This window comes from Protopterus annectens, chromosome 2.part1 (assembly GCF_019279795.1).
Source record: "Protopterus annectens isolate FY-2018-M chromosome 2.part1, PAN1.0, whole genome shotgun sequence".
In the NCBI taxonomy this organism is placed as follows: Eukaryota; Metazoa; Chordata; order Ceratodontiformes; family Protopteridae; genus Protopterus; species Protopterus annectens.
Window position 1 is genome coordinate 1730792575 of NC_056729.1, and position 12634 is coordinate 1730805208.

A 12634-nucleotide genomic window follows, 5' to 3' on the forward strand; every position below is an offset into this window, starting at 1 on the left:
AGTCCATTTCATCGTGAAGAAGGAAAGTACATCTAAAAAGAGTCGAAAGTACTTGTCCCCTGTGAATGACATATTCTTAATTTTGTTGGAAGTTAAATAAGATACTTAATACCACATCTTTAGGGACTTTACCAGTGGTAAGAATAGCTTCCTTTTCCTCTTACATTCTGTGAATAGCCTTCACCAAATGTGATGGCAGAATCACCAATTTTCAGGGGGAGATTTAATTTTCCCAAGCAGTTCTAATAAGTTCTTTATCTAGATATGAAAGGAGTTTGATAATTACAGACCTTGGAGGGACTCCTTCCTTAGCTGACGTTTTGGGAGAGATATATGGACACTCGGTATATCATGTAGCAAGCCTTCCTGAGGTTTTAACACTTTTGGAATCCTGCTGGTGAAGAAATTAATCATATTTCTCTGTCTATGTTCTCAGGCACATCAGATATTCTCACAGCATTTTTTTTCTCTCTCCTAGCTTTCTAACTCATTTACCTTATCCAGCAGCCAGCAATTTGTTTTCCCAACAATTCAGAGGGGTTTTCCTAGGTTCATAGGGTCATAATTTAGTAGTAAGCTAACTGCCCTTGCAAGCCATTTTAAGCCTAGCCAATTATCCCTTGTAAGATTCAAACCCTGTACCTTGTGTTTGTAAGGCAAACACATTAGCCATTAAGCCACCCTCCCTTTTCTTGCTCATCCAGTATTCCCTTGATATCATTTTAATTTATTTCTGTGCTAGCTATATGAGCATTTTGTTGCTGTATTATAGTTTTTAGATGTCCAAACCTTCCATTTTCTTGCTATCCATATCTATTTCTAATGAAAATTCTTGTATGGATTATGATATCTTCTGGAAATTGTTCTTTGTAGAGATGGTTTCCTGCTAGTAGTTTTGGAAGCTGGCATCCTTCAATTAGTCTACTGATAAATATTCTGACATGAATTTTTGAATTTATGAATAATTTTTGACCGATATAACTTCATCATTAGACAAAATGCAAATTTTCTTTCATTTCAAGTACGAAATTATTTATTTTATTTGACATTTGTTAACCAGGTTGGTCTGACTGGACTGCAGAGCCCTTTTTCGGTGAAGACCCGAGGACAAAAGCTCCACAGGTAAATACAAAAACAAAACAAATACAACATTAACATACAAGTGTATATACACAGGAGAAACAGAATATAACTTATAACTGAACATGTTAGAATACAAGAGTAATACTGAGGGTTTTAACAGCCATGGTACATATTAAGTATATAAAATATAATATAAAAAGTTAGATTCTATCTAACAATTACAATCAGAGAGAAATTCAAGGTTGTTAGAATATCATAAAGACCTTAAATGAGTAGTTGTGGTAACGTGTGAGAGCTGAGAAGGGGAGGAGAAGAGGAGAGAGAGTAGTTTAGGTGTGAGTGGGACTAGGACAGGTCCAGGAATTAGTAAATAAGTCTTTTAGAAGTTTTTTGAATTTAAGGAAGTTGCTGTTTGTTCTTAGAGAAAGGAGAAGCCTGTTCCAGGCATTGGCAAAGGAATGGCTGTATAAAAGTTTGCCAATATTTTTATTGTGTTTGTTCATGTCTAAGAGGTGTAGGTTATGTTTAAGAGAGTAGGGAGTGATAAGGTCCGTGAGGGCAGGACAGTGGGAGGATTGATTTAAGATAGTGTGTGTGAGGTGGAGTTAGGGAAAAAGGAGTTGGTTATGGAGCTCAAACCATTGTAGGCTTTTTAAAGCTATGAGGTGGTGAGAGTGACAGAAAAGGTTGGCAGCGAATTTGGCTATTTTGTTGTAAGTGGTTTCAAGTTTAGCTAATTGATTGGCTTGAATATTGGTGAGAATAGGGGCTGCATAAAGAAGGAAAGTCAATGCTAGAGAACATTTTATGTTAATAGTGAGGTATTTTTCATGTTTGTATAACAGACCAATTTTTTGGTGGGCCTTTTTGATGACTTGCTGAATATGTATGTCAAACTTTAATTGGTCATCTATGATTACATCCAGAAGTATGTGGTTCAGAGGTAAGTGTATTATTAAAAGAAGACAGTGTGAGGGTATTTTTGTGTTGCAGTAGTGACTTAGGGATGAAGAGTAGAAGTTTTTTTTTTTTTTTTTTTTTTTTTAGGATTGAGAAGTAGCTGATTATTGGTCAGCCATTTTTTGACTGAAAGGAGGAAATCTTCAGTAAGAGCATGGAGGTGGGGAAGGGCGTCAGAGCACAAGATAATAGTGGAGTTTGGACAGAACGTGCATAGGTTAGAGGTCCAAGGATTGACCCTTGGAGGACACTTTTTTTGGATTGGGACGAAGGGGGAGGAGGCAGAAATCCATTTGATGGATTGGAATCTGTTGGAGAGGTAACTGGAGAACCATAGTATAGTAAAAGATGAGAGGATAAGGGAAGAAAGTTTTGAGAGCAGTAATGTATGAGAAATGGTGTCAAAGGCTTTACCTAGGTCAAGGAAGAGGTGTGAGACTAGTTTGTTATTGTCTCGTGCTTTGGTGATATTCCAATATTCCGTGTAAATGAAATGAGAGCTGTAGAGGTGCTGTGGTGAGGATGGAAACTGTGTTGGGTGGGAGTTAACAGCTTGTCTTGTATAATGTGTTTGAGAAGCTGGTTAGGAATACATTTTTCTAGAATTTTGGAAAAGGGGGATAGTATGGTGATAGGTCTGTAGTTGGTTGGTTCAATTGAATTGCCACCTTTGTGGAGGGCTATAACATAGGATTTTTTTCAGATGTCAGGGACTGTGTTTTCTTGAATTGACCTGTTTGCTAATATGGAGACTGGATGTGCAACAGCATTAGCTGAAAGTTTAATGAACAGAGGAGGTAAGTTGTCAGCAGAGGGGGAGCAGATTTTCAGTTTGGTAAGAAGAAATTTGATGTATGCAGTAGGGACAGGTTTAAGACAAACCTGGGTGGAATTGCTAGAGAGAAGGGGATCAGAAGGGGAGAGGGAGGTGTTGTCAGGTTTAGTTAACTTTTTTATACAGTCGATGAAGAAGGAATTAAGAAAGGAGGCATTGTCTGTTGATGAGCAGTTAAGACAGGGGCTGGGGGTAGAGGGGTTGCCTGGATGTAAGAGTTTGTTGATTCTAATCTAAAACTTTTTCATGTTGGAGTTGGGGTTATCTAGTGGTTTTTGATAGTATTGTTTTTGTCCAGATCGACTTGTTTCTTGGTTAGGTTCCTTAGTTCTCTATAGGTTTAGAGATGACAATGGGAGTTTGCTTTTTTACAAGTTTACCATGTACTGTCCAGTTTAAGCAATAGTTTACATCTGGATTAGGTTAACCATGGAGCAAAGTTTGTTTTTGTTCCTATTTTTCTAGTGGGGGCTAAGGAGTTTAGGATATTCAGGAAGGTGTTATTAAATTTGGAGACAACCTCATTGAGAGGGAGGGCATAGAGAAAGGACCAGTTAATAGAGGAGAGAAGAGTATTGAAGGTATCTGGGCAGAAATTAGAGAGATTACAGCTGTCTTTGTATTGGTGAGATTTTAGCAGATGAGGTGAGTATCGTAACATGTGGGTAGGGAGATGGTCACTAAGGGAGTCAGGTACAGTGGTGGCATTGTGATACAGATTTAGGTTAGGGGTGAGGATACAGTCATGGGTAGTGCTGTTATTTGTGTGTTTATTGATATGGGTGGGAGAAGTGATGAGTTGAGAGAATCCAAAGAGATTGATGCTAGTATTGGGAGAGTAGGAATGAAGGGAGTTCCAGTTAATACTGACGGGTCTATATTACATCGTTTGAACTCACAGAAGTTCGAACGATGTAATATCAAACCATGAAGTTCAAAACCCAAGAAAAAAATCACTGTTCCGGTACAAAAAAAAAAAAAACTTACACTTACAAAAGCCCCCACCCCCTCTTAAATATACCAACTCCAAGATCACACCACAGTGGAGGAAATAGCAAAGCCCCAAAAATGTCCCACCGATTTTTTTTTTCCTGGGAAAAAAATCAGTATGCTATTGCTTCGCTATTTTCGTATTTCGAACATTTGGGTTTGATATTACAACTTTTGGACTCCTTTGAGTTCGATGTTGTAATATAGACCCAATATTGACAACACCTGGGATGATAGTCTCATAAGAGATGCTTTGAGATGCCCAGGAGAGAACATGTTCGAGGGTAGTGATGTTGGCAGGTGGGATATAAATTGCTACTATGGCTAGATTTTGTGATTATTTAATTTACAGTTAGCAATAACAATGTCAGCTGGATGGAAATTGGGAGCAGATGTAGGCAGGGGATACAGAGAAAGTTTGTCAGTGTATACGATAGCTACACCATTACCATGTTTCTTGTGTCGATCAGGCAGAGGATGTAACCGGGGGGAGGATTTCAGAGTCTATAATATGGGGTTGTAATCATGTTTCTGAGAGGGTGAGAAGGTCAGGGTTGTAGAGAGAGAGTTAAGGGCATGGAAAGAAGTAACTTTGTTAGCGATGCTTTGAATATTGAGGAAGAGTATTTTCAAGGTTTTGGGGTGTGAGGCTGAGTTGTTTGGATAGGGGCGAGGAAGGAAAATGGTCAGGTAATGTAGTGAAGGTGTTAGAGGGGTGAGTATGGGTACCTCTGGTTGGGTTGGAGGGTGAGCCAGGGCTGGGGGTGAATATCACTGGCCAGCAGGAGGCTTGGAGAGGAGGGTTTGTATGCTGTGGTAAGGGGGCTGTAGAAGAGAAGTTTGGGTTTATTTTTTCTGGGGGAGAGGGAGGGAGAAGTTTTTTAAACTTATGTAAGAGAGTTTGAGAGTGAGTAAACAGTGAGTGAGCTATTGAGAAGTTTATAGAGGTCAGTGATTTGTAGTGATTGAGGGTGATAGTAGGAGATGAGTGGAACTAGTGGTAGTGGGAGTGATAGGAAGTGGAGTACAAAAGAATGAGTAAAAGAAGGGAGTTAAGTAGGATGAGTAGCATATTGTATGTTGAGTAAAAGAAGTGAGGGTAGTTAAGAGTTAATTAGAGTAATAAGGTGGAGGAGGTAGTTTTGAGTGATTGGATAGCTAGGATTGGCTGGAAGGAGGAAATTGAGTGGTTGTGGGGATGTGGTTAATTAAAGTGAGTGTACAAGTTTGAGGAAAGTGGGGATGTGTGGGAATGGGGGTAGGGTAGGAGAGTGGAGTGATCCCAAGCAAACCAGGTTAAACCAGGACTTGGAGAAAGCTGTGAGATGAGAAAATCAATCAACCAGCCAGGCCAGGTCAGTACCTAAAGGTGTCTTTTTATCTATGTGAACTCAAAAGCAGGTTTAGTAGAGCATCGGGGTGGTATAATATAAAATAAATACAAAACTTTGAAAAATTGTATATTTTTGTTACAATAAATGGGAGGAAAAGGGGAGGGGTCCAGTAGTGTGCACAGCAGAAGAACCGATGGGAGTATCACAAAGAGAATAGATCTACACTGCTCACAGTCTGTTGATAAAAGCAGGACTTGCAGTAGCTTTTTACTGGTTTGTACTGGGTTCTGCTATGTTTGCTCTAGTATGCAGGCAGTTGCTTCATTTTTTTTTTTTTTGTTGGACTTTTGAACATGGTTAAGGGACTGTAAGGAAAGAGAGAGAGATATTAATATGAAGCTAGAAAACAGGGCAGCTGAAGTAAAAAAAAAAAAAAAAGATTAAAGTGGGAATAAGAAGCACACAAGAAAATACCACAATTTAAGTAGTTTAGCTAAGAAGTACTTAATCAAATAAGGAACAAGCACTGATAATTAATCAGAAAGTCACCCTATTCAGTAATATGAAATTCAGTTTATCACCACCTTAATTTCACAGAATGCAGAGTAATTCATTGCCAAAAATCTTTTCCAGCTATTTATTGCTACTTAGTAATGCATGCCAACTACTGTGGTGGTGGTGCTGCGGTAGCGTTGTCGCCTCACAGTTAGACGTTGCCCATTCGATTCTCAGATAAATCGTCTTCTGTGTAGCGACATGCGTGAATGGGCGTTCCTTTGTTGAAGGTTGTGCATTAGGCCCGGCAAGCCAGTATGTAAAAATCTACTGCCAATCATTAGCTGACCGGAGTTCCGCTGTGGCGACCCCTAACCGGGAAAAGCCGAAAGACGCAAACAAACAAACAAGTAATGCATGCCAATTGAACTGAGCAACATGGTGGCAGGACATAAAATGATAGTAAAGTCACTCCGTTTCCACAAAGAACAGTAACAGAATAGGCGCTCAAATAAGCTAAGTAGTAAAATCTAACGGAGGATGAAACAGCACAGTGGCCGAACACTGATGAGACCACTCAATACCAATTTAAAAGCAGTAACAGCAATGTGTTCTAGTAAGCTTTTAAAAAAAAATCAGACTAAGTCAAGCTAAAACAGTGTGTTTCCAAACTGTAAATAGTAAAATGCAGCAAATTTAATAGTGAAAGGTCATTACTTCCTTAAAGTAATTAAACCTACAGCTGCACATTAAATAGGGAATGACCGAGACAGCATAGATATTTTACAGGTAGAGTTATACACAGCAATTTAAAAGTAGTAAATTGGATCACATTTAATGTAAAATCCTGTTGAAAACTTTTTAGTAGTACAGATCAGCTAAAATCTGCTGCAAAACTTCTATCTTGGTCACACCCTACCATGATGGAGTTGTGATGATGTAACAGAGAAGCAGAAATGAAATGCTAATGTCTGTACTTTTTTCTTCCTTATTAATTCAGTTCATAAGAAATTTGTAAGAGATAATGCTAGCAAAATATTTTAACTAAAGACTACAAAGGGCATACTGTAAAACATAAAATAAATAAATAAGAAACTCTGCACCGGATGAAAGAAATTGGTATTTTATTCAATGTTTAAGTGCTTTTGTTCCACCATATAAGGAACTTCATCAGAAACATTGTAACAAGCACTTCCTCTCATTTAAAAACCCTTAAAGGTGGCAAGGTCATAAACCATTTGAATAGATACACCCTTCAAACAAATTATGAACCAGCATGGGAAAAATCATAAAAACATCAATAATCCCATAAAATACAAATAGGTATACAAATAAAGGTAAAATATTATAAACTATACTAAGACAAACAGGCAGATTTAACTTTTAAAACAGGCTTAATGGGAATTAAAACTTTAATTCCTTGTGGAGCACTGGCATTTAATAGTATTTGCCAGTGGAACTCTCTCATTTCAACCAATAACTCCCAATCACCCCCCCCCCATAGGGTGTGATACATTTTTAAGTATTGTGAAAGCAAACTTATTGAAATCCAGTTACCCAGTTACCATGGTAAAGAGATACTGAAGACAATGACAGTCAAAGGGACAGAGTGGTGAGAAAGTGGGATTTTGGGCCAAAAACTCACTTCAGTAAGTGGTCAATGTGTAGTCCTACATTAGGTATGTGGATTTTAGAAGCCCATACCCAGGGCAGTAGTGCATATTCCTTGTATGCTGTCGAGGCTAAATTGCATTAGGTGAATTGGTCAATGAATTACGTTTGTGTGCAACATTGTACTTGCTAGGTAGTGATGGTATGGCTTGGGAGACCATCACTTTGGTGGCAATCAGGCCTGTCTGCAGGCAGTGGACTAGAGTGACCTTAGCCTTTCTCCCTCACATATCTGTCATGACATTTGCTAGGCAGTGGTGGGGTTCAAGCCTGTTCAGTGTCAAACTGGTTGCCATAGAAGCTATACTAGAACAGTGTCTCATATCTCCTCTATTCCTTCTCCCTAAAAATGCATGTAAAATTTAATTGGGACTCTAGTTTGAGGATGCGCAGATAATTCCTGAGAGGGGTGAATTATAATGAAACTGAAAAGTGGTACTAGAATATAGTCAAAGGTGAGTAGCTTGTGTAGGGAGCAAAAGAAAAAGTGGAAAAATACTGAAAACTGTTAAACACAGGCTGCCGCATAGACTTTAACGTGCCTTCCAACTCTTCCAATTTTATATGTCAATGAAAACTTAAAATGATTTATTCATGACATTTTGTGACCAGGGTAGCAACAGTCTGTTTTGTACATGAAAGATGACACTTTTTGCAATCCAAAAGGAGTTTCTTTTTCATTTTGAAAAATTGCCATTCCACTGATCACACATTATTTTGTCTCTCATTATTTCTGACTTTTCTTTGCTGAACCAAAGTGAACTGCTACATTATTCCAAAAGTCACTCAACCCAACAATATAATGCTAAATGGCTTAGCTTTAGTGAGTGTTCAATTGCATTAAAGGGGAGAATTTCAAATCATTCACCTTTCTGCAATAAAATTATCATCCACCTAATATTTTGTAGTGAACTTCTTAGAAGTTATAATTCCAAAATTGTCACTTTTTTGTAATAAAATTATCTTTGACTTTATATCTTGCAGTGAACTTCTGTTTGAAACAGATAAGCAGTATCTTCCCTCATTTTGCCAGAGACAGTTATGATAAAGATATAAAATACTGAAATATGATAACACTTCTAATTCTTTTGCCTTGTTTTAATTATGTATCTAAACAGTGTGTGTGTATGTGTGTATATGTAAGGACTCAAGACACACATATATATCTATGCCTCTCTCTCTCACTCTCTCTCTCTACACACACAAACACACACACGCACACACACACACACAAATATATCTATCTATATCTATGCCTTGCCTTTCTTTACACACACACACACACACACACACACACACACACACACACACACATATATATATATATATATATATATATATATAGCTATGCACACACAAACACACTCTCACCTCTATCTCTGTATATATACAAAGACATACATCTGGAGCATTTCTCCCTGGGCCTCCGTTGAAAATTGGCTTCGTTCGAAGTCGGACTTTCCCGGTTAACAAATGTTAACGATAATAATAATATGTGCGTGTGTGACCTTCCTAGCTGAAGTTGTTAGCAAGCCATTAGTATGTGTTCCACATTTTGCCCATTTGTTCCACATTATGAGGGCTAGTGTTCCTCATTTTGGACATGGAAGGTTGAGAGCTATATATATATATATATATATATATATATATATATATATATATATATATATATATATATATATATCTACTCATGCACGCATACATATATGTACGTATGTATAACACATATATGGATTTCGAAAGCAGACGTATAAACACACACACATACACACACACACGCACGCACGCACACACACACACACACACACACACGCACGCAAGAATATTAACATAAAATGCAAATATGTATATACACAACGCAAACGTATAGTTTCCCATAAGTAGCTCTACATTTCACTAGAATATACTGTAATTAATTGCGTGGTGCTTCCCTATAAAGGACCACACTGATTAATAGTTTAATAAATACAGCATTACTTGCAGAAGAGAATGAATGAATGACCTTGGTATCTCAGATGGATAATGTACAAAAGTGAATGTGTAAATATTCTTCAAAATATTTAACCCCTGCACCCCACCCCACCGTCAACCAACACCACCAGCAGACACACACACACTCACACACACGCGTAAATAGAAGAATTAAAAATAAATGCATGGAAGGCAGGAGCTGTTCCTTAGCATCTGGCCAGGAGCCTGTGTGTACTGTTGCTCTAACACAGCTAGAGTGCAGTGTGGCGACTCAAATCCCAGCTCCCAGCTCTGTACTCGGTGCCCGGAGCTCCCTTCCTGTTTCAGAAAGCCTGGACTAGAATTGTGTCAAACCTACTGGCTGGACTACCACCAACCTGGATTTATTCCCCCTCTGCCTTTCCTCTTTTTTTTTTTTTACCCCTGAAATCCCCCTATACTCTCCCTTCTCCTATGGCGGAGACTAAAATAATTTACCACATTGATGAGGAAGAAACACCGTACCTGGTAAAATTGCCTGTTCCTCCAGAAAAAGTCACTTTGGCAGATTTTAAAAATGTCCTTAGTAATCGGCCTGTGCAGAGCTACAAATTCTTCTTTAAATCCATGGATCAGGATTTCGGGTGAGTCTTCTGTGTGCATCTTTTAAGGGTGTTGGAAACCGGGTGGTTTGTTTTAGTGTGGGTGAGAGGCTAAATGCCCTCGTTTGAAATGCCTTGCGAATTAATGGCCACCTGTTTTTTGTTAAATTGCACTTGTTCATGGAGCTGACACTAAGTGTTAACATATGTTTAGGAATAACTAAGGGGAAATGCAGTTCCTGTGGGAATTTGTGAATAATAGAAATATTACACGCTGAAGAATTGCTACTATGTGTGTTTTATGTCCGGTTTATGTTTGCATGTGTGTGTCAGTGTTTGTGTATACACCTTCCTGGTTCGTTTCTGCACTATTAGTGTGTTGTCATGCCACTGCCTATAGTACTTTTGATGTCTTACATTTGGTTGCAGCTGGGTTTCGAACCCAAAGTGGGTTGTGTACGTTCTGAGAGCCTACGTTTCACCTTTTCTTGAACGGTGGTCATGACCACCGTGTTTTCTCCGGAGGCACTTGAAGTTTACTGTCACAACTATGGGCGTAACGGATATTATCACATTTCAATAAAAAATAGTAGCACAAATAAATTGTGTGTATAATTATTCACAAAGCAAAGTGATGCTATACATAATGGTTTTATTTAAAAATAAAAGTAAATCTGATCTCAGGGCAGCTCGTACTTTGACAGGATCCTGCTTTCTCTCAAGTGCATGGAGCGAACAGTTTTAATATCTGCGTTTTGATTTTGCAGTGTGTTTTTGTGTAAAAAGCTTTTATTTTCAGTTGCTTTTATTATTATTATTGTTATTATTATTGTACTTGGTGCGCCCTTAGTCTTACACCGTCACCTGGGTCAGTGGGAGGAAACCTATTAGGTTTATGTGACGTTTCAAGATATGTCAGGGGTACTATGTACTCGATTTATTCCAGGTGAATATGTCAGGAGACTAGGTGCTACCATCGTTCTCCACTCTCTGCGTGTTTACTTTAATATAGACGGATATGGTTACAATGTTGCACTGTGGCAAAGGATAAAAGGAGTCGCTTGTGTGTCCCGGAGCTGGCGGTGCATGAGCTGCGCGCCATCATTTTCGGGTTGGTATCACTACCCTGGGGTGACACGGTGCTCCCGGCGTCCCTGCACGCAGTGGGTATACATGTGTTTGACGGTACTGTTCCGGGAGACGGAGACACGGCGGCCGAGACACAAACAAACATGGCTGACAGGGTTGCACTTCTTTCAGGCCTTGGTAGTCCAAAGCACAGCAGGAACAGCACCCCTTTCCTTGAAAATGTGTTCATTTCCCTTAATAGCATTATACGGGGATCTCGCATGCCCACTCCAATGAGCACTTAATGTCCAGGGGACCTAGTAGTTTGTGCCTGAACAAAGTTGCCATAGGCTGTCTTGTTAGCTGCTCCTGTAAAGAAGGATTATCTCATCTGCTAATTGCATTTGAATCACCTAATAACATTGTTATTTGCATTGGCGCCGTATACCTGTTCTTCAGTGGAGAATGCAGTTACCTGTCATATACAGTTACAAAAATATCTGTTATAAAGTGGTGATTCATCTTTCCAATGATTTTAGAAAGTTTGCCTTTCACACTTGTAGTAATCATATTTTACTTAATAACAGTTTGGAAAAATAAATAGTAAATAATATATCAATGTATAACTATTGCATAATAACAATGTGACCTGAACTTTAAGATGTCAAACCTTCTTCATTCCCCATTCCCATCCCTAACTCACACAATAAACACATAGCCAGTATTCATCCCAGTGATGGGAATAGTAAATCCCAGCAATACTGTACATTTCTTTTTAGATCTCATTTTTGTATTGTTAGTATGCAATTAATGCAGCATTTAACAAGGGGCGATTTAGACAATATATAGTGATGGTGGTATGTATTGTTCTTTTTAACCACTGCAGCCAGTTCTGGCACCACTGGGGGAAGCCCATGGTGTTAAATATTCCCAGTGTAAGTAAACCTGTCCTCACTGCTCAGTATTGTACATTCTAAAGTGATTTTGTTTTATTTTTAACTCAAGTGATTGGGTTGTTTAATGGACCTTTCTCATGGGGTTCATGGAATCGTACAGCAGGCAGGTGGACGCTGATGTATAGAAGACTGAAATTAGTGACAGTAAAACTATTGCTGGCAGTTACTAGTATCTGCAGAGTAACAATTTAAGTGAACATAAGTCTGTTGTAAGGTTGTTACTGACCTTTAATTCTTGTATTTCTGTTCATAAAATTTGAAGCAAAAACAGGGATACTTCAGAATATTGGAATGAGATTTTTTTTTCAAGTTCATATGAGTGTACTCATGCTGCCTTTGATGTCAGTTATTGAAGAATTGGAGGGTTAACAGTGATGCTAAACCAGATTTGGGTATAACATTATATAGTAGATGTTTATGCGTCAGTAGTTTCAAAATAGGGTGCAAAATTATTATACTATTTTTAGTATTTCTACTTATTAATTTTTGTTTTCACCATCATAAGAAATGGAAACTTTGTGTACTCAAGGACTTTCTAGTGACATTTTCATATTGTTTTCCAAGTATAAATTCAGTTGCATTTAATTTGTTAATGCATAAGTGTATAAAGAATTGCACAGGAACATAGAAACATACTAGAAGAGATCATGGTGATCGTAAGGTGCATAGCCATATATACCTTTAGGCAGA

At 38.3% G+C, this 12634-nt stretch overlaps 1 protein-coding gene across 2 annotated transcripts in view; it reads left to right on the plus strand.

Annotated features, from left to right (window-relative positions):
- Window positions 1–9633: 9633 nt before the first annotated feature.
- The window catches only part of DVL1 (dishevelled segment polarity protein 1), a 2262785-nt gene continuing 2259784 nt past the window's right edge, over window positions 9634–12634 (plus strand). For both annotated transcript variants that reach the window (XM_044063185.1, XM_044063186.1), the window contains exon 1: window positions 9634–9962. In XM_044063185.1, the coding sequence (XP_043919120.1) occupies window positions 9793–9962 (170 nt within the window). In that variant the 5' untranslated portion in view covers window positions 9634–9792. The remainder of the gene's footprint in view (window positions 9963–12634) is intronic.